A 27,716-nucleotide genomic window follows, 5' to 3' on the forward strand; every position below is an offset into this window, starting at 1 on the left:
CTTTTTCCCACTTAAGCAGATTTCCACTGTCTCACAAGTTTGTGAGAAATCTTGTGCTTTTCAAATTATAAACTTCTGCATGTGTTTTCCATTCAATGTTGCTAGCTGCAACTTCAGCTATGCGAGTCTGAAATTTTGGAATCCCCGCTCCCTTTCCCTTCTTCAGCTCCCCCCAAATCCTCGCTACTGGTGTAAGTTTTAGTTACCTCTGAAAAATCACTGACTTCAAGTTAGTTTTTGTCTCACCACTCTCTGGTAATGCATTTTGTATAAATTTTCTGTGTGAAGGGTGTTATATAAATGCAAGTTACTGTCCAACTTGATTCTGGTTAAGGATATAAACTTTCCCAGTTTGGAAGAACAGAATTTCTGTTTAGGGATTTGCCAAAGTTTGCGATGGGTATGATGGAACTGTCTGAGATAGTAGATTGTCTCGTACAGAAAAAGAACAGAAGTTGAGGATTTGATATTAAAAAGTACATGCTGTGCTATTAACTACAGACCTGGAAAATGTATACCTTTCAAGAAAAATAAGGAGTGTAATATCTGTACTCTCAAACTATTTCTCCATAAATAGCTACTGTCATCGTCCCTAATTAGTGCTTATTCTTCATCCTGGTTTAAAAACAATGGGTAACTATTAAAAGGTAAACTAGGTTACCAATTTTGGCGCACCATGATGCTAATACAGACAATATCGATGAGTGGTTCAGTAATTCTTATTTTTGCACAGCATATTCTGTGTTAACATATTTTAATTTCTTAATAGCTAAATTTGTGGTACTACTTTGATTAGTGGTGGAAGAGAAAATTGCTTGATTTTAAAATTCTTAAAAACTGTCACATTGGTGGTCCATTATCCAAATTAATTTCACAGTTTTTTCAAAAAATCTGGAAATATGGAGGAGTGCTCAGATCTGGTTCATTTCCCATTATTGCATACCTGTTTAATAGAATTACTTTCTCTATATTTAGTGAATCATCTCAAAAACATTCAAAGCATTTACCCTTGAGCGCATCTTAACATAAGCAGTGCTTTTAATCACATTGTATAGTTAGAACTCCATTTACATTATATAAGGTCTCTGTCACTCTTTTAAGATTTATACTGAGATTCAGTGCACTTTCAACACAGTTCTTTAAATCACTCTTTTTGTTTTAGTTTTTAAAATATATTGTAAGCAAATGTTTGCCTTAGCACCTGAGATGCAAAAGACTTACAAATGTAAAATTATAGCAGAATAATTTGGAATGGCAAATTGTCCACATATGAGATTTAACGAAATGCAAAAATGTTGAAAGTGTCCAGTACTGTACAAAAGTCTTAAGCACAATAATATAGCTAGGGTACCTAAGACTTTTGCACAGTACTGTATATTTTACCTTTCAAGTTACCACATAACACTTAATACTAAACTAATACAAAGCAAAGTAATCTTATTTCTGTTTCCCAACCACATTCATATTCTAATCAATATACAGTACTGTGCAAAAGTCTTAGGCATCTTAAAACTTTTGTACGGTCGTATATATCACCCTTCTCAATGAAGTGAGGTAGCCTGCTTGAGAAATATTTCTGATGCTATAAATTGCAAAAGTTTAAGTTTGAAAATCATAACCATGTGTAGATGAAATATTAATCACAAAAGATTCTGCAGATGCTGGAAATCCAGAGTAACACATGCAAAATGCTGGAGGAACTCTGCAGGTCAGGCAGCATCTATGGAAAGGAATAAAGAATCAACTTTTAGGGCCAAGACTTGGTGTCCTCCAGCTTTTTGTATGTCTTACACTAAATGAAATTGTGGTATTGTTTCAAACTTCTTTTTGTTTAAGAAGTATTTCTTTGTCTCTTATGGCCAGAAGGACGCTTTTGCTTAAATGGAAAGATGTGGCCCCTCCTATTCACGCCCAATGGTTACATGATGTGATGTCATGTTTAAATTTAGAGAAGGGATGTTCAATCTTTGAATCTAATCAAGACTTTCAAACATTGTGGGGACCTTTTCTGAATTATTTTCAAAACCTTTGATTTGCTGTTAAAGCACAGATGATGACGAACAATCTTTTTTCTTTTTTTTTTCTACTAATCAGCTTCGGTCTTGGTAGTGGGTTAGATTTTTTTAATATAATAAAATTATTATTTTTCGATGTTACAAACTAATTGACGTATGAATATAGGGTAAGAAGTCTTTATACGCGATTTAGTTTAACGTATTGACATAAATTAATAAAAATATTGGAAAGAAGTATTTCTGAATACCCCGGGAATACATGCTGCTTACATTAAAGCAAACCACTACATTAATGTATTTGTCTTGATGCTGCATTATCGTTAGGAATGACAGTTGCATTCAACCTCTGAGTATTTACAATGGCATTTTACAATTTCCCGCAAGGAAACTGTTAATGAGGATGTATGAATTGTTAGGATGGCAGATTGGAGAAGATGTAGCAGCTGTAGACTAGCAATGATAGTTTTGTTCTCAAATTACTTTTTAACAAACTGGCAGGATTAAATAAACCAACCATTTTGCACTCTATTCATTATGACCTTGCACTGCCAGTAGGGTCCATACCTGAGAGCGAGAAATGACTTGAGATTTGGCTGATTTAAGTGCTGGGCCAGGTCAGGGTGTCATGGCCAGAGTAGAGATACAGACCGGTGTACAGCTCACTGCTCGGTGAGGTTTACTCGTTTGCGCTGAACTGAGGCTGTGGCCTGCAACAAATGGGCTCTTCAGTTAGCTGTAGTAATGACTGGCTTCGCGGCTGTGGACTCACTTCTGTGAACTTATAGTTCTGAATTTTTTTTTTTGCTTATTTATATTGTTTGCACGATTTGATTTTTTTCTCTGCACATTGTGTTTGACAGTTTCTTTTTAATGGGTTCTGTTAGGATCCTTTGTTTTATGGCTTCCTGTAAAGAGACGAATCTCAAGGCTGTATTTAGTAAACTTACTTTGATAATAAATGTAATTTATATTTTGAATTTTGGGTTCACTCATGTAGGGAGAGTTGCCTTCCTCCATTAGAAGCTAGAGCATACAAGATTTCTCCATTGACTTGGATTCTCAAGGCTTAAATTGTCATTCAACACCAATACTTCCTTTCCCCACAATTTTCTGTGAGCTACAACAAGGTTAAAACGTTGTGTATATAATGTAAACAATTAAAATATGACATTTTAGGTGGGGTAATATGAAATGGGAAATATCATTGGTGTTGATATTGGATCTCCCATGCAGGTAACTGCTGGGGTCTGAAGTCATTAAATTTTTCCATCACATGAGTAAAGAATTTGCTGTACAGGTTAGATTAGGTAAAAGAGTAGTGTGTTCAATTAATTCACAGAAAGGAGCAGTTACATACAGCAGCAATAAAGATGTCTTAGGTAATTTCATTTATAAAGTAATATAATAAATTCTATATTTTAGGGAGTGGTGTCTCAGAAAGGCAGCGTCCATTATTAAAGACCTCCAGCACCCAGGGCATGCCCTTTTCTCACTGTTACCATCAGGTGGGAGGTACAGAAGCCTGAAGGCACACACTCAGCGATTCAGGAACAGCTTCTTCCCTTCTGCCATCTGATTCCTAAGTGGACTTTGAAGCTTCGGACACAACCTCACTTTTATTTAATATACAGTATTTCTGTTTTTGCACATTTTTAAATAATCTATTCAATATATGTAATTGATTTACTTGTTTATTATTATGTTTTATTTTATTTATTATTATTATTTTTCTCTCTCTCTCTCTCTCTGCTGGATTATGTATTGCATTGAACTGCTGCTCTTAAGTTAACAATTTTCATGCCAGTGATAATAAACCTGATTCTGATTCTGATTTAGCTTGTGAATCAGTGCTGGAGGGGAGTTCTGAAACTGGAACAAGCTAAGTTAAACTTTCAATGTCCTAACACAGGTGCATTACATGTTTAAGAATAAAACAACTTTGCCAAGGGCAAACTCTTTATAAAAATTAAACCAGCCTAAAAATGTAAATAGTGTGCAATTTCTTGCAGCGGTGTACCAATGTAGGAGAAACAGAAATGTAGGAAAAACCACTACCATCTTGTTCTCTGTGTGAGTTACCTCTTGGTGTTCCGGTTTCCTCACACATTCCAAAGACGTATGGGTTAGAAGGTTAATTGGGCATATGTGTGTAATTGGGTGGCACGTGTTCATTGGGCAGGAAGCTCTGGTAACTGAGCTGTACCTCTAAATAAAAATAAAAATAAAATAAGCAAGTAGAAATGTTGGACGGGGATTTGAATGCAGAACCAAAAAACTGCAGTATATATCATGAATCATTCCCTTTGGAATGAAGCCATGCACGGAGCAGAACCCTGAACATGATAGCGCTTTATACTAATCAAATACACAGAACAGAATATTGCAAATGCTGGATATCTAATAACTACATAGTTTATTTTGAAACTATGGAAGTTTGAAATTGGTCATATATTTGGATTTGCATTTCAAACAAAACCATTTGTGAATTGATTGTTTAAGAAGATGTGGATAAATTATACAATATATTTTAAGGATTAATGTATATGGTTGGTGTTTAAACAGTTGTAACCACTAATTAAAATAATTTGAAATTGTCATTGTTAAGATATGCTTGGTGTGTAGAAACATAAACTGTAATGAAGCTGTATAGTTTTCCTGCTATGTAACTGCTTAAATTAATCAATGGAGAAGCCACGCAAAAAATGTAGTGTTTATAGTATTAATTACACTTTTAATTTGAAAGACACACCATTTTTATTCCACTTTTAATATTTTTTTGCTCACGGTGTATTAGATTAGTCCAACGTCTGTCTCTAATAACTCAGCTCAGCATTTTATATTGCTTATCCAAGCACATTGGAAGTTGCTCACTGAAACAGCAAGTTATAGCAGATGTGTTTATTATACCTATTACTGACATTGGTTTTATGAAAAGGCCATCATTTTTTCCCCCTATGTACTCCTCCAGGTTTCCATGAGCCAAGTCAGATGTACATTTCTTAAATTTGGTAGTTTGCTAATTTATGAAATTCATTGGCAACGTGGCAGATCAACTCTAATCTTTATTAGAGTACAATTCTATTAGAAGCAACACACAAGAGCTATGTAGTAGTGAGAGATCACGTAAGACTAAGAATGCCATATTAATTTTCTGGGGCAATTAATTTTATGGCAGGTTCTGGAAAGGGATAATGAGCTGCTCCAGGAGAAGGCAAAAGAAAATGAAGATAAAGTTCAGATTCTTGAGAGAGAAAATGAAAAGTCTACAGCTCAGTGGAAAAAGGAGGTAACAGGAATTAAAATAATACAAAATGTTTTAAATAATACAAAATATTTAATTTTTTAGATCATAGCTGCATTTATTACAAATGCCTAATAGTGAAAGCATTAGCCACCTTCAAATGTTATAGAGTCCTCCCATGGTTACTTAACAGATCAGAAAAATCTTCCAAAGTTCCATTAGAGTACTTTTATTGAAGATTGACTTTGGTGGTCTTATTCTAATTAAAATTCATTATTGCCTAACTCCCAATAACTCACCTTTTCATTTTTCACGTTACCCATTCTTCCAACCGAACATACAGCTCTCACTTGGGGGAAATTTCTTAACTTGCGTTTCTGTCTGGTTTACATGTGCATCAGTTGATGTGATTCAAACAAAGTCAAGTTTTACAGTACTACTTTTTCCCCTTGGCTGAAACTGTTACTGTAAGATCTTGATGAATGACAAGCACTACTCCCATATGCTCTCCTCATTCTAGATAAATCTTCCAACTCTTCTTCCTTTGACTTTTCTAACAGCTGAGTAAATTTCAAGGCTGACTTTGTTTCAGCTTTAGGTTGTCCATGTATTTTATACTGATTTTGCAATTCTAAATCCACCAACCTATAATCTTGCTGTTTCTTCCAATCTTGCCTGTTCTTCAAGCTTATGTTCTGTACAAGATCCACAACAGGTCCATCCAAGCTTCTGACCAATCAATTCTTGTTTTTGATTCCCAACACAGATTATGAATAATGGTTTTCTTTGATAGTTTAAAATTACCATTAAAATTACTGCTCATTAAAAATAAAACAAAAGTCTTGGCACAGTCTCCATTTACAGACCTATCACCAAATTACTTGTCTACCCCTAAAGTATTTCTTTGCCCTTGTTTACTTATGAGCTTTGAACCTTTATGGTGCTTTATACCTACCTATGCAAACTGTCTGCAAAAAAATGGTGGATGTAGCCTAGTCCATTACAGGCAAAGCCCTCCCCATCATTTAGCAGATCTGCAAGGAATGCTGCCACAAGACAGTAGCATCCATCATTAATAATGGATCAGATATATAATAAGAAGTTCCACTTGGAATTGGTAGGACAACTAGATTGCAAGTCCTCTGGCTCAGCTTTGGGTTGTTGCCAGGGAAGAAGAACGGATTTATGGTGGAGATTGAAGACTGGCTTCTATCTTGCAAAATTATGTTTGAAGGAATTTCTCATTTAGAACGTAAAACAGGCACTTCAGCCCATGATGCTGGCGAATGAATTAAATTAGTATTCAAATGCCCAACTAAGCTAATCCTTTCTCCCTACACAATGTCCATATTCTTCCATTTCCTGCACAGTCACGTACCTATCTATGAACCTCTTGAATACCCCTATCATATTTGCTTTCACCCCCAAGGCTGTGCATTGCAGGCACCCACTATTTTGTGTATAAAATAAACTGCCCTGTACAGCTCCTTTGAACAGTCACCTCAAATACATAAACACCAGAGATTCTGCTGATGCTGATTGACCTGGTGAGTTTCTCCAGCATTTTGTGTGTGTCACCTTAAATACATGCCCTCTGGTATTAGATATTTTAACCCGGGGAAAAGATGCTGGCTATCTACTCTATCTATAAGCCTCTGTCATATCTCCCCTCAGCCTTCACTGCTCCAGAGAAATCAACTCCAAGTTTGTCCAACCAAATGTCAATTTATTACATTTAGCACTAAATGTCATAAAATCAGTGTGACAAATTCAGGGTGCAAGGATCCAGAGAGGTGGTGAGAGAGGGAGTGGTCTGAATGCCAGGGTGATAATAGAGAAGCACAAATCTGGAGAAGGCTATAAGAACATCTCAAAGGTGCTGAACATACCTAAGGCTCAGTGGAAAAAATATGAAACCACAGCTACACTCCCAAGGTTAGGTTGCCACTCTAAATTTAGTCACTGGAGAGGAATGACACTTGTGAAACCCTGTTTTACTGGACGTCTCTGGAAATGCAGCTTGTTGGTCCCTTGCTAACAGCCACTGGACTCCGTGGCGAGAAATCCACTAAATCCGTGCGGTTGGGATGGCTTGCCCACCCAAACCTTGGTTTGTGCAAATGCTGTCTGATTTACTGCCCCTGGCAATCGCCTTTTGGCAAGAAATAATAGATCGTACAATGCATACAATTATAAAGAAGTATATTTAAGGATATTAACTTAAGCAGCCAGTTATTAAAGGAAAGAAAGAAAAAAAAAACAAAAAAGGGTCCATTATACTTCAGCAGTCAGATTTACACGGTGGAACTCAAATCTTCCAGAAGCTGTTCTTTTCGATGTACACACTACACCTTCCGAATGTTGCTCAGAATCCATCTCAAAAAAACGGGCTCTTCCACGGGAGTATTGACCTCCTCCTCCTTGAAGCCATTCATCTGCACAAAGCACCTTGTGCGACAGGGACGGCATCCTCAGCCATCTTCCCTCCTGTGTTCTCCTAGCACCTCGACCCACACCAGTGTCCCTCACAAGAAAAACCTCTCGACCCAGTGTTCTCTAGAACCTTCTCCCAATTCCACCATCCTGATTAGGTGACACCACATTCCAAAGTTGAACAACAAAGCCCCTAGTCTCAGCTCAAACCCAAACAGGCTGAAAGCAGAACAGACTGCTCTTAAAGAACTGCTAAAATGAAATACCTGCAGCATAGCAGTAAAAATCTTAACCAGGGCATTACACTTGTAAGACAGGTTACTGAGACACTAATGGTCACTCTGAGTGAGCTGCAAAAGTCAGTGACTGCAACTGGAGATGAAGTTCATAGCTTCACAATCTCTAAGGCCTTGCACAAGAAGAATCTTTATGGAAGAATGGTAAGGAAGAAGCCCTGGCTTTAAAAAAAATACATATCCTTGCCCGTTAAGGCTTAGCAAAGCATCATTTAGAAGATATTGTACAGATGTGGAAGAAAATCTTGTGCTCATTTGAGACTAAAGTGGAACTTTAATCTAATACGGGTGTCACCACTGTGAAGAATGGTGGAGTTAGCATCATGCTATGGGGATGCTTTTCAGCAACAGGGACTGGGTATCTGGTCAGGATTGTTGGAAAGTTGAATGCTGCTTTAAGTACAGAGAGATCCTGGATAAAAACCTGTTAGTCTCTGCCAGAAAACTTAAACTGGGGAGGAAGCTCATCTTTCAGCTGGACAATGACCCAAAGCATACTGCCAGAGCAAACCTGCAATGGCTTCAATGAAGAAAACTGATGTCCTTGAGTTGCCCAGACAGAGTCCGGACTTTAACATGATTGAACATCTCCGGCAAGATCTTGAGATTGCTTTCGACCACCATTCTGCAACTAACCTGGCACAGCTAGATCAATTTTGCAAGGAGCAATGGGCAAATCTTAGATCATAAGACATAGAAGCAGTACTAGGCTATTCAACCCATTGAGTCTGCTCTGCCATTATCATAACGGAACGTGCTATCTTAAATCTGGTCCTGTTCAATGAGACAGGTAAAATTAGTGATCTTATAGTTACGGATCTTCTTGGAAAGGGTGATCACGGTATGGTTGAGTTTCTCATACAAATGGAGAGTGCAATAGTTCAAACTAAAACCAGTGTATTATGCCTATGCAGTGGAGACTACAATGGGATGAGGGAGGATTTATCTAATGTAGACTGGGAATACAGGCTATATGGTGGGATGGTTGAGGAACAGCGGAAGACTTTCAAAGAGATTTTTCACGGTGCTCAACAAAAGTATATTCCAGTTAAAAGCAAGGACAGTAAGGGTAGGGAGATCCAGCTTTGGATAACTAAGGAAATAAGAGAAGGCATCAAACTAAAAGCTCATGCGTACAAAGTCACCAAGAGTGGTGGGAAACTGGAAGATTGGGAAAACTTTAAAAGCAACAAAGAACCACTAAGCGATCAATAAAGAAAGGGAGTCTAGATTAAGAAAATAAATTGGCACAAAATATAAAAATGGATAGTAAAAGTTTTTATTATTATGTAAAGCAGAAAAGGGTGACTAAAGTGAACTTAGGCCCCTTGGAGGATGAGAAGCGGGAATTGATACTTGGTAATGAGGAAATGGCAGAGACTTTGAATGTCTATTTTGTGTCGGTCTTCATGGTGAAAGACAAGTCTAACATGCCAAAGAGAGATGTTGTGTATATGCTGGGAAGTGAGGACATTGATAGAATAGCTATCACTAAAGGGGTAGTGCTGAGCAAACTTGTGGGCCTGAAGATAGTTAAGTCCCCTGATTGTGATGGAATGCATCCCAGGGTACTGAAAGAAATGGCAGAAGTTATAGTAGAGGCTTTGGTGATAATTTACCAAAATTCTCTGTACTCTGAGGATTGGAAGATGGTGAACGTCATGCTAGTGTTCAAAAAAGGATGTAAGCAAAATGCATTGAATAAGGTGCCGCATAAAAGACTTATCCATAAGATAAGGATGCATAGAGTTGGGGGTGATGTATAGCCATGGATAGAGGATTGATTAACTAATAGAAAGCAGAGAGTTAGGATACATGGGTGTTACTCTGGTTGGCAATCAGTGGTGAGTGGTATGTCGCAGGTTCGGTGCTGGGTCCACAACTGTTCACGATATACATTAATCATCTGGAAGAGGGGACCGAGTGTAGTGTATCTAAGTTTGCTGATGATACTAAATTGAGTGGAAAAGCAAATTGTGCAGAAGATACAGAGAGTCTGCAGAGAAGTATAGATGGGTTAAGTGAGTGGGCAAGGATCTTGCAGATGGAGTACAATGTTGGTAAACATTGGAAGGAAAAATGAAACAGCAGATTATTATTTAAATGGTAATAAATTGCAGCATGCTTCTGCGCAGGGGGACTTGGGAGTGCTTGTGCATGAATTACAAAAGGTTGGTTTGCAGGTGCAGCAGGGTATCAAGAAGGCAAATGGAATGTTAGTCTTCATTGCTAGAGGGATTGAATTTAAGAGCAGGAAGGTTATGCTGCAACTGTGCAGGGTACTGGTGAGGCTGCACCTGGAGTCTCCTTACTTGAGGAAGGATATACTGGCTTTGGAGGCGGTGCAGAGGAGGTTCATTAGGTTGAATCCAGAGTTGAGGGAGTTAGACTATGAGGAGAGATTGAGTTGCTTGGGATTGTACTCGCTGGAATTCAGAAGAATGAGAGGTGATCTTATAGAAACATATACAATTATGAAAGGGATAGGTAAGACAGAGGCAGGAAAGTTGTCTCCACTGGTAGGTAAGACTAGAGCTACGGGGACATAGCCTCAAGATTCAGAGGATTAGATTTAGGACGGAGATGAGGAAGAACTGCTTTTCCCAGAGAGTGGTGAATCTGGAATTCTCTGCCCAATGAAGCAGTGGAGGCTACCACAATAAATATATTTAAGACAAGGTTGGATAGATTTTTGCATAGTAAGGGAATTAAAGGTTATAGGGAAAAGGCAGGATGGTGGAGATGAGTCCATGGTCAGATCAGCCATGATCTTATTGAATGGCGGAGCAGGCTCGATGGGCCAGATGACCTACTCCTGCTCTTATTTCTTATGTCCTTATAACCATATAACAATTACAGCACGGAAACAGGCCATCTCGGCCCTTCTAGTCCATGCTGAACTCTTACTCTCACCTAGTCCCACTGACCTGCACTCGGTCCATAACGCTCCTTTCCCTTCCTGTCCATATATCTATCCAATTTAACTTTAAACGACAACATCAAACCTGCCTCAACCACTTCTGCTGGAAGCTTGTTCCACACAGCTACCACTCTCTGAGTAAAGAAGTTCCCCCTCATGTTACCCCTAAACTTTTGCCCTTTAACTCTCAACTCATGTCCTCTTGTTTGAATCTCCCCCACTCTCAATGGCTGATCCCGGATCCCACTCAACCCCATACACCTGCCTTTTCGCCATAACCTTTGATGCCCTGACCAATCAGTAAACTATCAATTTTTGCTTTAAATATACCCACGTTTTTGCCCTCCACAGCTGTCTGGTATTCACCACTCTCTGGCTAAAAAAAATTCTCCCTTACCTCTGTTCTAAAGAGGTACTGTGAGACTGTGCCCTCTAATTCTGGACACCCCCACCATAGGAAACATCCTCTCCATATCCACTTTATCTAGTTCTTTTAACATTCGGTAGGTTTCAGTGAGATCTCCCTGCATTCTTCTAAATTCCAGTCAGTATGGGCCCAAAGCTGCCAAATGCTCATCAAATGTTAACCCCTTCATTCCTGGAATTATTCTTGTGAATCTCCTCTGGACTCTCTCCAATGACACCACATTCTTTCTGAGATATGGGGCCCAAAACTGTTGGCAGTACTCCGTGCGGCCTGACTAGTGTCTCATAAAGTCTCAGCATTATCTCATTGTTTTATGTTCTATTCCCATTGAAATGAATGTCAACATTGCATTTGCCTTCTTTACCCACAGACTCAACTTGTAAATTAACCTATTGAGAGTCTTGCATGAGGACTCTCAAGTTCCCTTGCACCTCTGATGTTTGAATTTTCTCCCCATTTAGATAATAGTCTGCACTTATGTTTCTTTTACCAAAATGCATCATCATACGTTTCCGAACACTGTATCCCATCTGCCACTTTTTTGCCTATTCTTCCAATTTGTCTTGTCCTGCTGCAGTCACATCTCTTTCTTAGCACTACCTACCTCTCCACCTATCTTTGTACCATCTGCAAACTTTGCCACAAAGCCATCAATTCATTATCTAAATCATTGACAAACAATGTAAAAAGTAGCAGTCTCAATACTGACCCCTGAGGAACACCACTAGTCACTGGCAGCCAACCAGAAAAGGGCCCCTTTATTCCCACTCGCTGCTTCCTGCCTGTCAGCCATTCCTCTATCTATGCCAGTATCTTTCCTGTAACGCCATGGGATTTTATCTTGTTAAGCAGCCACGTGTGTGTGGCACCTTATCAAATGCCTTCTGAAAATCCAAGTAATGACATTCATTACCTCTCTTGTCCACCCTCCTTGTTACTTCCTTAGCAAACTAATAGATTTGTTAGGTAAGATTTCCCTTTACAGAAACCATGCTGACTCTGACTTATTTTATCATTAGTCTCCAAGTACCCCGAAACCTTATCCTTAATGATGGATTCCAACACTTTTCCAACCTCTGAGGTTAGGCTAACTGGCCTATAATTTCCTCCCTTCTTAAAGAGTGGAGTGACGTTTGCAATTTTCCAGTCCTCTAGAACCATGCCAGAATCAAGTGCTTCTTGAAAGATCATAACCATTGCATCTGCTATCTCTTCAGCAGCCTCTTTTAGAACTCTGGGATGTAGTGCATCTGGTCCAAGTGACTTATCCACCTTAAGACCTTTGAGTTTGCCTAGCACATTTTCCTCTGTAATTGCAATGGCATTCACTCCTCCTCCCTAAAATGCACGGACCTCTGGCACACAGCTAGTGTCTTCCATATTGAAGACTGATGCAAAGTAGTTACTAAATTCATCTGCCATTTCTTTGCCCCCATTACTACCTCACCAGCTTCATTTTCCAGTGGTCGAATATCAACTCTTACCTCCCTTTTACTCTTTATATAACTTTAAAAAAAAAACCTTTAGTATCCTGCTTTATATTATTGGCTAGTTTGCCCTCATGTTTCATCTTTTCCCTTCTTATAACTTTTTAGTTGCCTTTTGTTGGATTTTAAAAACTTCCCAATCATCCAACTTCCCACTCACTTTTGCTACATTATATGCCCTTTTCTTGGTTTTTATGTGGTCCTTAACTTCCTCGTCAGCCACGATTGCCTATCCCTGCCATTTGAGAACAACTTCTGTGGAATGTATCTACCCTGCGCCTTGTGAACTATTCCCAGAAACTTTAACCATCTCTGAAATGCTGTCAACCACGCCAGTATCCTCTTCCAATCCACCTGGGCAAGCTCCTCTCTGTAATTTCCTTTACTGATACATCTGACTTGTGCTTCTCCCTCTCAGATTGCAGTATGAACTTAATCATATTATGGTCAGTGTCTCCTAAGGGTTCCTGTACCTTCAGTTCCCCAATAAAATCTGGATTATTACATGACACCCAATTTAAGATAGCCTCTTCCTGAGTAGGCTTAAGTACAAGCTGCTCTAAAAAGCCATCTTGTAGGCATTCAATTAATTCTCTCTTTTGTGATCTGACATCAACCTGATTTTCCCAATCCCCTTGCATAAAGTCCCCCATTACAATTGTGACACACCCTTATTACATGCACACATTTTGGCTACTGTTTAGAGGCCTATATATGATTCCCATAATGTTTTTTTCCCTTGCAGTTTTTTCACTCCACCCACAAAGATTTGACATTCTCTGACCTTGTGTCACCTTTCTAAAGATGTAATTGCATCTCTTACCAACAGAGCCACACCACCACCGATGTCTTCCTGCCTGTCCTTTTGATACAAAGTATATCCTTTGATATTAAGCTCCCAACTATGACCTCCTTTCAGCCACAACTCAGTGATGCCCACAATATCATACCAACTAATCTCTAATTACGCCGCAGGTTTGTCCATCTTATTCTGAATACTACATGCATTAAAAACAGCACCTTCAACCCTGCATTCTTCGTCCTTTTGTGTTTTGCCTCTGTTTTATAATTTAATTCTTTGCATTGTCTGCATTTGTACCCAATCATTGGCTTGTCCTTTCTTACGTTCATATTACACCCATCATCTACTTGTAAACCTGTTGGCTCATCCTCAGCTCTAACATATGTTCCCATCTCCCTGCTATATTAGCTTAAACCACTTCCAACAGCTCTAGCAAACCTGCCTGCAAGGATATTGGTCCCCCTTGGATTTAAGTGCAACCTGTCCCTTTTGTACAGGTCACACCTGCCCCAGAAGAGGTCCCAATGATTCAGAAATCTGAATCCCTGCTTCCTGCTCCAATCCTTTAGCCGTGCATTTACTTGCTACCTCATTCTATGCCTATCTTCACTGTTTCATGGCACAGACAGCAATCCTGATATTACTACCCTTGAGGTCCTGCTCCATCACATTGTGCAAAGCTAATAGAGGCTTATCCAAAAAGACTACTGGATGTAATAGCTGTGAAAGGTGGTTCAACTAAGTACTAAGCAAAGGGGATGAATGCTTTTGAACTGCTGAGATTTCAGTTTTTGAATTTTTAGTTTTTCATGCTTTACAATTTTCTCTGCTTTTTGGGCTCTAATTAAAAAAAAAAGGAGCATGTGATTCAGAAATAAAAATTCTCAGTTAAATTGATTAAAGTCCATGGATGCAATGCTCATTTATGTGAACAAAGAGTTGGGTATGAATGCTTCTACAAAGCACTCTATCTGAAAAAACTTCTGGTATCCTCTTTGATATTAGTGGCTAGTTTACCTTGATGTTTCATTATTTCCTTCCTTAAGGCGTTTTAGTTGCCTTCTGTTGGTTTTTTAAAAGCTTTCCAATCCTCTAACGTCCCACAAATTGTTGCTCTATTATATATCGAGATTTTGCTTTTATGTTGCTTTTGACTTCCCTTGCCTGTCATGGTTGCTTCTTCCTACCTTTAGAATGCTATTCTTTGGGATGTATCTATGGTGCACCTTCCAAATTTCTTGCAGAAACTCCAGCCATTGCTGTTTTGCCATCATCCCTGCTAGTGTCCCCTTTCAATCAACTTTGGCCAGCTCCTCTGTTATGCCTCTGTAATACTTTTTACTCCACTGTAATACAGATACATCTGACTTTAACTTCTCCCTCTCAGATTGCAGGGTGAATTCTATCATATTATAATTACTGTATCCTCAGAGTTCCTTTACCTTAGGCTCCCTAATCAAATCATGTTCATTACATAATATTTCATTACATAATGGGCACGTGACCAAGTGGTTAAGGCATTCGACTAGCGATCTGAAGGTCATGAGTTCGAGCCCCAGCCAAGGCAGCGTGTTGTGTCCTTGAGCAAGGCACTTAATCACAGTGCTCTGCGGTGACATTGGTGCCAGGCTGTATGGGTCCTAATGCCCTTCCCTTGGACAACATCGGTGTCATGGAGAGGGGAGAGTTGTAGCATGGGCAACCGCTGGTATTCCATATAACCTTGCTCAGGCCTACGCCCTGGAGAGTGAAGACTTTCCAGGCGCAGATCCATGGTCTCGCAAGACTAACGGATGCCTTTACTTACATTACATAACACCCCATCCAGAATAACCTTTCCCCGTTCTTAAAAAAGCCATCTCACTGGCAATCTACAAACTCTCTGTCTTGGGATCCAAAATCAGCACCAAACTGATTTTCTCAATCTATCCACTTATTGAAATCCCCCATGACTTTTGTAACTTTGCCCTTTTGACGTGCCTTTTCTATCTCCTGTTGTAATTCATAGCCCACATCATAGCTGCTGTTTGGAGGCCTGCATATACTGTATCTCCCATCAGGGTCTGTTTATCCTTGCAATTTCTTAACTCTACCCACAAGAATTCTGCCTGTTCCAATCATATGTCACCTCTTTCTAATGATTTCATTTTTTACCAACAGAGCCACCTCACCCCCTCTGCCTATCCTTTCACTACAATGTGTATCCTTGGATGTTAAGCTCCCAGCTAGGGTGGTGAATCTGTGGAATTTATTGCCTCAAATGGCTGCAAAGGCCAAGTCGTTGGTTATATTTAAAGTGGAGGTTGATGGGTACTTGATTGATATGAGTGTAAGGCAGGAGAATAGATTGAGAGAGAGGGAATAATAAATCAGTTATAGTCAGATGGCAAAGTAGATTCAATGAGCTGAATAGTCTCATTCTGCTCCTATATATTATGGCCTAATGGTCTTATAACAAAAGAATGATACCTATATCGTATTATTGTGGTATGCAAGATGACATTGTGGCATATACGTCCAACAAAGGATAACTTTAGCACTTTGCCTCTTTTTAATAAATTCAATTTTTTCACACCCATAATGTTCCCTAACAACTGAGAGTGCAACTGAATGTTTAATTTCAGGTCTGTACCAGTACTGTTAATATGTCCTTAGGAAGCATAGATAAATAAATCTCTTTAACGTGGTAAAATGGTTAAATTTTCTTCTGTGATAATCCATACCACAATCAAGGCACAATGTTCTTTGTAACTCACACAAAAAATGCTGGTGAATGCAGCAGGCCAGGCAGCATCTATAGGAAGAGGTACAGTCGACGTTTCGGATCGAGCCCCTTCGTCAGGACTAACTGAAAAAAGAGATAGTAAGAGATTTGAAAGTGGGGGAGGGAGGGGGAGATCTGAAATGATAGGAGAAGACAGGAGGGGGAGGGATAGAGCTAAGAGCTGGAAAGTTGATTGGCAAAAGGGATATGAGGCTGGAGAAGGGAGAGGATCATGGGACAGGAGGCCTAGGGAGAAAGAAAGGAGGGGGGGAACCCAGAGGATGGGCATGGAGTTATAGTGAGAGGGACATAGGGAGAAAAAAGAGAGGGGAAAAAAGGGGAAAGAGAATAAATAAATAAATAAGGGATTGGATACAAAGGGGAGGTGGGGCATTAACGGAGGTTAGAGAAGTCAATATTCATGCCATCAGATTGGAGGCTACCCAGACAGAATATAAAGTGTTATTCCTCCAACCTGATGGCATGAACATTGACTTCTCTAACTTCCGTTAATGCTCCACCTCCCCTTCGTACCCCATCCCTTATTTATTTATTTATTCATTCATTCATTCCCCTTTCCCCTTTTTTCCCCTCTTTTTTCTCCCTCTGTCCCTCACACTATAACTCCTTGCCCATCCTCTAGGTTTTTTCCTCCCCTCCCCCTTTCCTTTTCCCTAGGCCTCCTGTCCCATGATCCTCTCTCTCCCTTCTCCAGCCTTGTATCCCTTTTGCCAATCAACTTTCCATCTCCTATCTCTATCTCTTCCCCTCCTGTCTTCTCCTATCATTTTGGATCTCCCCTCCCCCTCCCACTTTCAAATCTCTTACTAACTCTTCTTTCAGCTAGTCCTGACGAAGGGTCTCGGCCCGAAATGTCGACTGTACCTCTTCCTATAGATGCTGCCTGGCCTGCTGCGTTCACCAGCATTTTTTGTGTGTGTTGCTTGAATTTCCAGCATCTGCAGATTTCCTCGTGTTTGCGTTCTTTGTAACTACTGACTTTATAGCAGTAAGTTGAAGTAATCACGTTTTTCCCACTTCGATGTTTCTCTATAGTATGAGACTTATAGGACCTGTGATTCTTGCTTTCAGGAGGCTAGATTAAATGAAGAAAAGCAACAAATTAAATCTGAATTGGAATCATTCAAAAAGTCCCATGCAACATGGCAAGAAGTCTATTGTAAACTTCCTGCACAGAGTGTACAAGAACACCAAATACAGACACAACAGGTGAATTTTATTTTAATTTAAAGGCTCCGGAAAGAGGTAGGTTTTAGTATATCTCATACTGGCCTGTAGCTATAGTATCTAGATGGATTTACAAATTTGGAAGCTCTATTATACTGTAAACTAAATATTATTAAGGGAACATTTTTGACTGAAGTCTGCAGCCTTCAAATTTCTGTACAGATACACTGCTATAGAAGAGCAAATACTGTAGTTCTTAAACTACTGACTTGTTTGCAAATTAAGAAGGAATAACGCAGGCTGCTATTAGTAGATGTATTGTGACTATTTGGTGATATACTGATACGGTTGGCATTAATATTGTGTGATTAATAGTGATGTAATGTATTGGGGATTCCAAGCATCAAAATTATTCTCAGATGGCCAGTTTAAAGTTTGGAATACTGGCAAAGAAGGAGAAATAGATTTGAAAGTATAGTAACAAATGCAGATTAGAAATTAAGGAGGACCAAGATCACTGGAAAGATCTGGAATGAAATGAATAAAAATTCAAATGATGGAAAAGAATTGCATTGATAGGTACTTTCAGTCACCTCTGGAAATCCCAAAGCACTTTGTGCAGAGTTTAAAGTTCAGCCATCAATGCATTGCAGAAGACTATGGCTGGTTTGTATACAGCAAGATTCCACAAATCAGATTGGGAAGTTACGGTACTGGGACTGGAGAGCTGGATATACTGGGACTTTTTCCTCTGAAGTACAGGAGGCTGAAGGGGCAGCTTGGAGAGCTTTATAAAACCATGAGGGGCATAAATAAGACAGACGGTCACAACCTTTTTCCCAGGGTAGACAAATCTAAAACCAGAGATTATAGATTTAAGGCGAGAGGGGAAAGACTTAGAGGTGACCTGAGGTGCAGCTTTTTCACACAGAGGCAAGTACAATTACAGTGGATAGGAAAGATTTCAAGGGATCTGGGTCAAAGGCAGCTTCAGGTAGTACTTGCAGTGCCAGAAGGCCTGTTTCCATGCTGGTAATTTTATGACAATATGACTCTAACCTGTCTTTATGAAGATTGAGAAATAATTTGACTTGAACCTAAAGCTTCCACTAAATGAAAGATTATGATACATATTATTCCTGGAATTGTGATATAGTAGGGTTAAACAGTTAGCAGTGGTAGGAATATTGGAATATTAGTTTTGTGTTCTTGTTTTTGGTGCATAGGACTGTTTTTGGTCTGACTTCACGTATCTCAACTGTAGCATCACAATGAAAGGGAATCAGTATCATAATCATGCTGAAGATGTGTATTACTGATTTAATGCATTCACGAAACCTCTTTTTTAAAATAGGGTTATTGCCTCTGGAAAATCACTTCACAATACATAAGCACAAGAGAATCTGTAGATGCTGGAGGAACTCAGCAGGCCAGGCAGCATCTGTGGAGAGGAAGAAGTAGTTGACGTTTTGAGCAGAGACCTTTTATTAGGACACGTAGATACTACCTGACCTGCTGAGTCCTCCATTAGTGTGTGTGTGTGTGTGTGTGTGTGTGTGTGTGTGTGACTCCAGAATGCATTTACCTGGAAAAATCCACCTGCCACATTCCCATGACTCTTAACAATCAGCTGCTTTGAGAATATTGTTCATAATTGTATAACATAGAATTTACAAAATGGCAACAAGCCATTTAATCCCACAGTTCCCCTACTTTTCACATGTTTCATGAGAACTCGTTCTGAGGTGGTGACAAGTGGCATTTCCCATCCAGAGAACTGTAACTCAAGTGAATTCAGTAATCTCTCAGTATTACCCTGGATTATTTTCATACATCGCTAGAGATCTCCCTGGTGTACTGGGCAATATTTTCTTTAACCAACAGCAATAAAGTCAATGATGTGGCGATTTATCACAGTACCATTTATAGGATTTTACTGCCATTAAGTACCCAACATAACAATAGTGACCACCACATTTTGAAATACTTTATCAGTACTAAAGCATTTTGGGTAATGAGACATAAGTGTAAAAGGTTCAGCAGTTGCTGGAAATCCGAGTGAAACATTCAAAATGCTGCAGGAACTCAGCAGGTCAGGCAGCATTTATGGAAGGGAATAAACAGTTGACATCTTGGGCTGAGACCCTTCATTAAGACTGGAAAGGAAAGGAACAGAAGCCAGAATAAGGTGACTGGGGGGAAGGGGAAGGAGTACAAGCTGCCAGGTGATAGATGAGACCTGGGGAGGGGGAAGGTAGGTAGGGGAGATGTGGATGAAGTGTCAAGCTGGGAGGGGTTAGGTGGGAAAAGAAAAAGGCTGAAGAAGATATCTTAAACAAGAGAAAATCTGCAAATGCTGGAGGGTCTCGGCCCAAAATGTCAACTGTGCTTTTTTCCATAGATACTGCTTGTCCTGCTGAGTTCCTCCAGCATTTCATGTGTGTTGCTTGAAGAAGAAATCTGTTTATGAGAGGTTATGAAAGGTGGACTGAAAATGTAAATTCATTCTTTTTAAACTCATAGTGTTCGGTCTGAGGCACCAGCCTAGATCCAGACATCAATAAAAAATCATGTTAAATTATTCACTAGTGTTATTATTTCTGGTAAAAGTACTCCAGTGTTAACAAACAGCTCACTTTCATTTGTTCACTTTCCTCCTCCCCCTATTAGAATATCTTGCAGCATTCTGAGCAACCCACAGTACAGGGGACATCAGGACTGCAGATCAGTGTGAGTGAAGCGTTAATGGTTACTGACAGTGAGTTTAACCACGTAGGAATTCACAGCCACGTAGAAGAAATAGACGAAGAGTCCAATGAGTTATACATCACAAAACAAGGGAACAATGACCAGGAAGGAAAGGTTACCACAGATAATACAGGTACATGACACCCTAAACAAAGAAATAACAGGAATCTTCTGAATTATTGTGTCTGTTGCTAATGAGTCTTAGTCAAAAACTGAATTCAGAACAAAACCTTGAAAATTAGGAAAATAATGTTTATTTTAGAAGTGATCAAATGTTCCAAATGAATTTGGAAATACATGCTGTCGTCAGTATGGACTATACTGATTTATTGGTATAATCAATTTTAAGAAGTCATATTAGTTGCTGTCTTGTGATGCAGAGTATGATTTGTCTTAGCATGTCTTATTTTTTCAGCTCGATGGCTAATAGTAAAATATGCAAAAACATAAGAAACAGCAGCATGGAGGCCATTCAGCCCTTTGTGCCTGCTCTGCCATTCATGACTGACCTTTGAACTCAGTGACACTTTTGTACACTAAACTTGATTTCTCTAATACCTAAAAAATCGAAGTCTCTACCTTTAATATACTCAGCCCTGCTAGGTAGAAAATTTCAAAATTTCATCCCTGTATGTGTAAGTTAATTTCTTCTCATCCCAGTATTGAGTGGCTGGCCCTCTGGTGTATTTTGTGGATTTCCAGTTATGTGAAATAAAGCTGATGCCACTAAGTGATTGTAAAATGTCCTAGGAACTCTGTAAGTACTTTGCTGCCAGATTTCTAGTGACTCTCCTAACGGTGGGATAGTGGTGAGATTATGTACAGTGTAATCGGTTAAGAAGCAGAAATGAGATGAGATCTTTGCTGCATAGCTGGTCACACTGAAAGAGTAGTGGTAATGTATTTAAAAACAGATTTCAAAAGGGAATTGGATATATACAGTACTTGATAAAAGAAAAAAAAAAACAGTGCTATGGATAAAGACCGGGGAATGGGACTAATTGGATAGCTCTGTCTAGAAGCTGGGACAGGCATGGTCGAGTGAATAACCACCTTCTGTAATGCACAATATATCAAGGCTTACACTCAGGATTTACATTCAGTGGTCACTATATTAGGTACACCTGCTCATTATCAGAATCAGGTTTAATATCACCGGTATATTTCATGAAACTGAATTACAGTAAATGTATATCTATCTATCTATATATATATATAGACACACACACACACACACACACACACACACACACACACACAGGAAGATGGTCGCTCAGTATGACCTGTTAGGAGAATACTTCAGACACCAGGCAGGGAATATGGAACTGGAAATGGGTGAAGCAGAGCCAGAGGACCAGAGACCATGGCACAACAAGCCACTGCATGGCATGTACCATCACCAGATATCAGAGGTGGCTCACATAATAAAGTCCTACCAATGGCTGGAAATGGCAGGGCTGAGGGACGGCACAGAGGCACTGCTCATGGCTGCATAAGAACAGACGCTGAGCACAAGAGCAAAAGAAGCAAGGGTCTGTCACACTAGACAAGACCCAAGGTGCAGACAGGTCAGCATACACTGAATGGCACAACCGAGTTGCAGGAATTGTGTACAGGAACATCTGTGCTGAGTATGGATTGGACGCTCCCAACTCCAAATGGGAAATACCTGAGAAGGTCGTGGAGAATGACAGAGCAAAGATCCTGTGGGACTTCCAAATACAGGCTGATAATCGGGTACTGGCCCACCAACCAGATATAGTAATACTGCACAAGGAACAGAAGAAAGCAATAGTAATAGATGTGGCAATCCTGAATGAAGTAACATCAGAAAGAAAGCAGATGAGAAGTTGGAAAAATACCAGGGCTTGGAAGAGCAGATAGAAAGGATGTGGAAGGTTAAACCCAGAATAATCCCAGTAATGGATTTGGAGCTGTGACACCTGGACTGAGAGAGTGGCTCCAAAAAATTCCGGGAACAGCATCTGAGATCTCGGTCCAGAAGAGCGCGCTACTAGGACCAGCAAGGATACTGCACTGAACCCTCAAGCTCCCAGGCCTTTGGTAGAGGACCTGAGATTGAGGGAAAAATACACACACACCACCCACAAAGGGGTGAGGAAAAAAAAGAAAAGAATATATATATTAAATAGTTAAATAATAGTGCAAAATATGAAATATAAAGTAGTGAGGTAGTGTTAATGGGTTTAATATCCATTCAGAGATTGGATGGGAGAGGGAAAATTGAGTGTGTGCCTTTAGGCTTCTGTACCTCCTTGCTGATGGTAGCAATGAGAAGAGGGCATGTCCTGCATGGTGGAGGTCCTTAACGATGGATGCTGCCTTTCTGAGGCACCGTTCCTTGAAGATGTCCTGGATACCATGGCAACTAGTGCCCATGATGAAGCTGACTAATTTTACAGCTCTGCACCTTACTTCGATCCTGTGTAGAAGCTCCCTCATACCAGATGATGTTGTCGCCAGTTAGAATGCTCTCCACGTAGAAATTTGTGAGTGTTTTTGGCGACGTACCAAATATCCTCAAACTCCTAATGAAATAAGACCATAAGATATAGGAGCAGAAGTAGGCCATTTAGCCCGTTGAGTCTCCTCCACCATTTAATCATGGGCTGATCCAGTTCTTCCAGTCATCCCAACTCCCCTGCCTTCTCCCCATACCCTTTGAGACCCTGGCTAATCAAGAACCTATCTATCTCTGCCTTAAATACACCCAATGACTTGGGCTCCACAACTGCTCGTGGCAACAAATTCCACGGGTTTACTACCCTCTGACTAAAGTAATTTCTCTGCGTCTCTGTTCTAAATGGACATCCTTCAATCCTGAAGTCACGCCCCCCTGTCCTAGACTCCCCTACCATGGGAAATAACTTTGCCATATCTAATCTACTCAGGTCTTTGAACATTTGGAATGTTTCTATGAGATCCCCCCCTCATTCTCCTGAACGTCAGGGAATACAGCCCAAGAGCTGCCAGACGTTCTTTATATGGTAACCCTTTCATTCCTGCAATCATTCTTGTGAATCTTCTCTTGTGAACCCTCTCTAATGTCAGTATATTCTTTCTAAAATAAGGAACCCAAAACTGCACACAATACTCCAAGTGTGATCTCACAAGTGCCTTAAAGAGCCTCAACATCACATCCCTGCTCTTATATTCTATACCTCTGGAAATGAATGCCAACATTGCATTTGCCTTCTTCGCCACCGACTCAACCTGGAGGTTAACCTTTAGGGTATCCTGCACAAGGACTCGCTGTCTTGCCTTACTTATAGCTGCTGTCTTGCCTTATTTATAGCTGCATCGATATATTGGGTTCAGGTTAGGTCCTCAGAGATACTGACACTTGGGAATTTAAAATTGCTCACTCTCTCCACATTTGATCCCTCTATGAAGACTAGTTTGTGTTCTCTCGACTTATCCCTTCTGAAGTCCACAATCAGTTCTTCTTTGGTCTTACTGAGGTTGCTGTGACACCATTCAACTAACTGGTATATCTCGCTCCTGTACGCCCCCTTGTTACCATTTGAGATTGTGTCAACAATTGTTGTATCATCATCAAATTTATAGATGGCATTTGAGCTGTGCCTTGCCACACTGCCATGGGTGTAGAGAGAGTAGAACAGTGGGCTAAGCACACACCCCAGATGTGCGGCTGTGTCGATTGTTACTGAGGTGGAGATATAATTTCCAATCTGCACCGATTGTGGTCTTCCAGTTAGGAAGTTGAGGTTTCAGGTACAGAGGGAGGTACAGAGGATCTACTCAGCCAATCAAGTGGCAGCACCTCAAGGCATAAAAGCATACAGAAATGGTTAAGAGATTCAGTTGTTGTTCAGACTAAGCATCAGATGGGGAAGAAATTTGATCTAAGTGACTTCGACTGTCATCTCAGAAACTGCTAATCTCCTGGGATTTTCAACATGACAGTCTCTAGAGTTTATAAAGGATGGTGTGAAAAACAAAAAAGCATCCAGTGAGTGGCAGTTCTCTGGGCGAAAATGCCTTGTTGATGAGAGAGGTCAGAGGAGAATGGCCAGACTGGTTCAAGCTGACAGGAAGGTGACAGTAACTCAAATAATCAGGCGTTTCAACAGTGGTGTGCAGAAAACTATCTCTGAACATACATGTCAGACTGTGAAATGGATGGGCTATAACAGCAGAAGACCATGAACATACAGAAGTGCACTCAGTGGCCATTTTATTAGGTACCTCCTGCAAATTCCATAGTTAGCAATATCTCTGTCATTCCCATGAGCAGAAATCATCCCAGCATTTATAGCGAGTAAAATCCACTGTAGTGAAAGACAACAGAAACCTCCATGCTTCTGATGATGGCAAAGCTATTGAGTTTGGGATATCAATCCCACTTTCAGCATTTCCTAAGCCCACAGTTCCTCCTGTACTTCCACAGACAACACCACCTCCAAATTGCAGACAGGGTTCCGTTGCCTTAAGTACTGTGGATTTTACTTGCTGTGGATGTTGGGATGATTTCTGCTCATGGGAGTGATGGAGGTATTGCTGACTCTGAAATTTGCAGGGGTGGGGGAGGGTGGCTGGGAACAGTACATCAGCTGGTGTCATCATTGTTAGCTACAACCAATACATCCTCACATTAAAATAAAGATGTAGCCAAGAGGAAATAGAGAGGAAGAAATGTAGGGAAATGGTTAGAGTTGAGAGTAAAAGGTAAGGTCTCTCACTTTGCCAAAGGACACTAACAATATTTTCTACTGAACAAGATTTTGACCAAGTATGAGTTGCCATAGGAAACTTATCTTAAACATTTCCTTAAACAAATTTGTGTAGAATAAATCAAATATGAAGAAGCTTACATGTAGATCTGTGTTACAAGTTACTTTTTTTAAATCACAACAGTTAATAACAGGAGTGGATTTTCTCCAGACGCTACTAACACATCTGCAAAAATGCCAAGGAAAGCAACTGATAACGGGGCTATCTTTGTGAATGAGAAAGAGTGCATCTGCGTAGCAACTGTGGAAGGTAATGCTGAGGAGCTGAAAGTCATTCACCAAGGTGAAACTGGGAACATTTTCTGTGAGGCTGAACCTACACGTGTAAAACTAGAGTCACAGTGTGGCTCTATCTGTTTGGCAGAGGTCCCAGTGGAAGGAGGAAAGGTGCTCTCAGACAGTGCTGATGCATTAGGTGTCTGCAGTGCAGATGAAGGTCAGCAGACAGACTCCATCGCACATAAATTCGGTGCAGGCAAGAGCGATACCAACAATAAGACAGAAACCACACAGTGTGACAAAGGTGTCTTTATAAATGAACCACTGAGGACTGAAGCCAGAACAACACTTGGCAATGATGCGATTTTGACAAAGGAAGTCAGTGCAAATGAAGTACGATGGGAGACTAACCAAGTTCAGAACCATGCTGGTTCTGATCTCGACTCTCAATCAGCAATACCTGAAATTAAAAATGAGCAGAACTCCATCTTACATCAGCAGCAACAACAAGAATGCCTAAGACAAGCTATTACTGTAATGGAGGAAAACTGTGCTGCTACCAGTGGTACAATCAGATCTCCCACATTGTTTCATCCCTGCTGTAAACCAGATGTCAGTTCCACAATGTTGTCCATTGATCAGTCTGATCATAAAGTTCCATTTGAAAACTGTATTGTTAACACTTGTGTTAATCCTGACAATAAAATAGACATTTCAGTTGCAAAACTGCTGAGCCCCACCAATGATGGGAAAGATATTATCAAGGAAATTGGTAATAATTCAGAAAGCATTCCTATTAACACTGATGATCAACAGAAGGAAACAAATTACTTAGAAGCTTTTGCTTCTGATAGCAAAGCAGCCACATGTTTGGATAAAATTGAATCTAACACTGGTGAAGCTTTGGGAAACCTTGAATATCTACAAGGCAATATGACTCAAAGCAAAGGCTGTGAGAACAGTAACCCCTCATTAAATATCACACACAGTGTTACTGTAACCCCAAACTCTCAAGATAGAAAGGAAGTTCATAGTGCAATGGATTTAGCAGCCGCAGTGGAAAGTGGGCAAGAAGCAATTAGTAAACTAGGTTTATGCCCTGAATTACGAGAAGTAGGGGCTTTCTCCAAGATAACAGAAAATGAACTCAAACCTATCTTTATAAATACTGCATTGAATCCAGTTGTAACCATCAGTCTAGATCACAGAAATGAAACACCAACTTCTGAGGCAGAGGCTGCAACCAGCAAAACAATGGTAAATCAATGTTCCTGGAAATTTTGTAGTCTGCCTTCTCTGGCCCCTAGAAAAGAAAAGTATATGGCAAACAAAGCCATGGTATCACTCCCATTTTCGCTGCGTGAAGACAAATTGGAAGCTCATATCACAAGCAGAAAGGTCCCTCTGACATTTGCTTTTCCGAAATCCATCAGTGAAATGAGTCTGACGAGGCCAATTGTAGCAGGTAATGTTTACTTTATTTTTATGTGATCCTAGCATTGCAAATGAATGGAAGGAACAGTTAGAATTTAAACTATTAAGTAATGTACCCTTCAGGGATGTATCAGTCAAATCTAATGTAATTGGAAGTAGTGGTCTACTTAATACATGGCAAGGCTAATTTCTTAATTACTGAACCATCTAACCTCTAGCAGTGTTATTTTATAATGTGTTATTTTCTCATAATGAACTATATATCATCACTGACTGTTAGTAAAGGGAAGCTATCTAATGGTTGGAGGCTGTGTGTACATCATTACAACAGCACTGAGGTTCCTGTTATTTGCTCTGACACCAAGAAAAAGATGTGTTGAAATTATTTATACCCCTCCCACATTATAGTTAATACATGAAAGTGACTGCCAAGGTTAAACTCAATTATGTACCATTTGAGATTTTGTTTTTGATGAGATTATCTGCTTGGTAGCAGTCCAGACATGATTCACACACAGTGTAGATTTTATAGAAACTTGGTTAGTGGTAGATTTTGATAAAGTTCAAAGTAAATTTACTTCCAAAGTACGTATATGTCACCATATGCTACCATGCAATTCATTTTCTTGTGGGCATTCACAGTAGATACAGTAGGATCAATGAAGACGACACACAGACTGAAAAGCAACCGGTGCACATAAGATACTGTAAACTGCAAGTACAAAAAAAATAAAATGAATGAATAACTAACTAAATAATACGGAGAACATAAGTTGTGGAGTCACTGAAAGTGAGTCCATAGTGAATCTGTTCAGTGTTGAAGTGGGTGAAGTTATCCATGCTGGTTCAGGAGCCTAATAATGACACAACAGTTGTAGGCTGTATCTCGGATAATGATGAGTTTGAGTACAGAGAGGAAATTAAGAACCTGGTGGCATGGTGCGTAGACAATAACCTATCCCTCAAC

The 27,716-nt window shown here is 39.9% G+C and overlaps 1 protein-coding gene across 1 annotated transcript in view; it reads left to right on the plus strand.

Moving 5' to 3' along the window:
* ccdc73 (coiled-coil domain containing 73) overlaps nucleotides 1-27,716 on the plus strand; it is a 106,564-nt gene that overhangs the window by 69,417 nt on the left and 9,431 nt on the right. The window contains exons 12-15 of the mRNA XM_072271382.1: nucleotides 5,191-5,301; nucleotides 17,478-17,615; nucleotides 20,244-20,454; nucleotides 25,221-26,780. Of these exons, the coding sequence (XP_072127483.1) occupies nucleotides 5,191-5,301; nucleotides 17,478-17,615; nucleotides 20,244-20,454; nucleotides 25,221-26,780 (2,020 nt within the window). The remainder of the gene's footprint in view (nucleotides 1-5,190; nucleotides 5,302-17,477; nucleotides 17,616-20,243; nucleotides 20,455-25,220; nucleotides 26,781-27,716) is intronic.

This window comes from Mobula birostris, chromosome 11 (genome assembly GCF_030028105.1).
Source record: "Mobula birostris isolate sMobBir1 chromosome 11, sMobBir1.hap1, whole genome shotgun sequence".
NCBI classification, from domain to species: Eukaryota; Metazoa; Chordata; class Chondrichthyes; order Myliobatiformes; family Myliobatidae; genus Mobula; species Mobula birostris.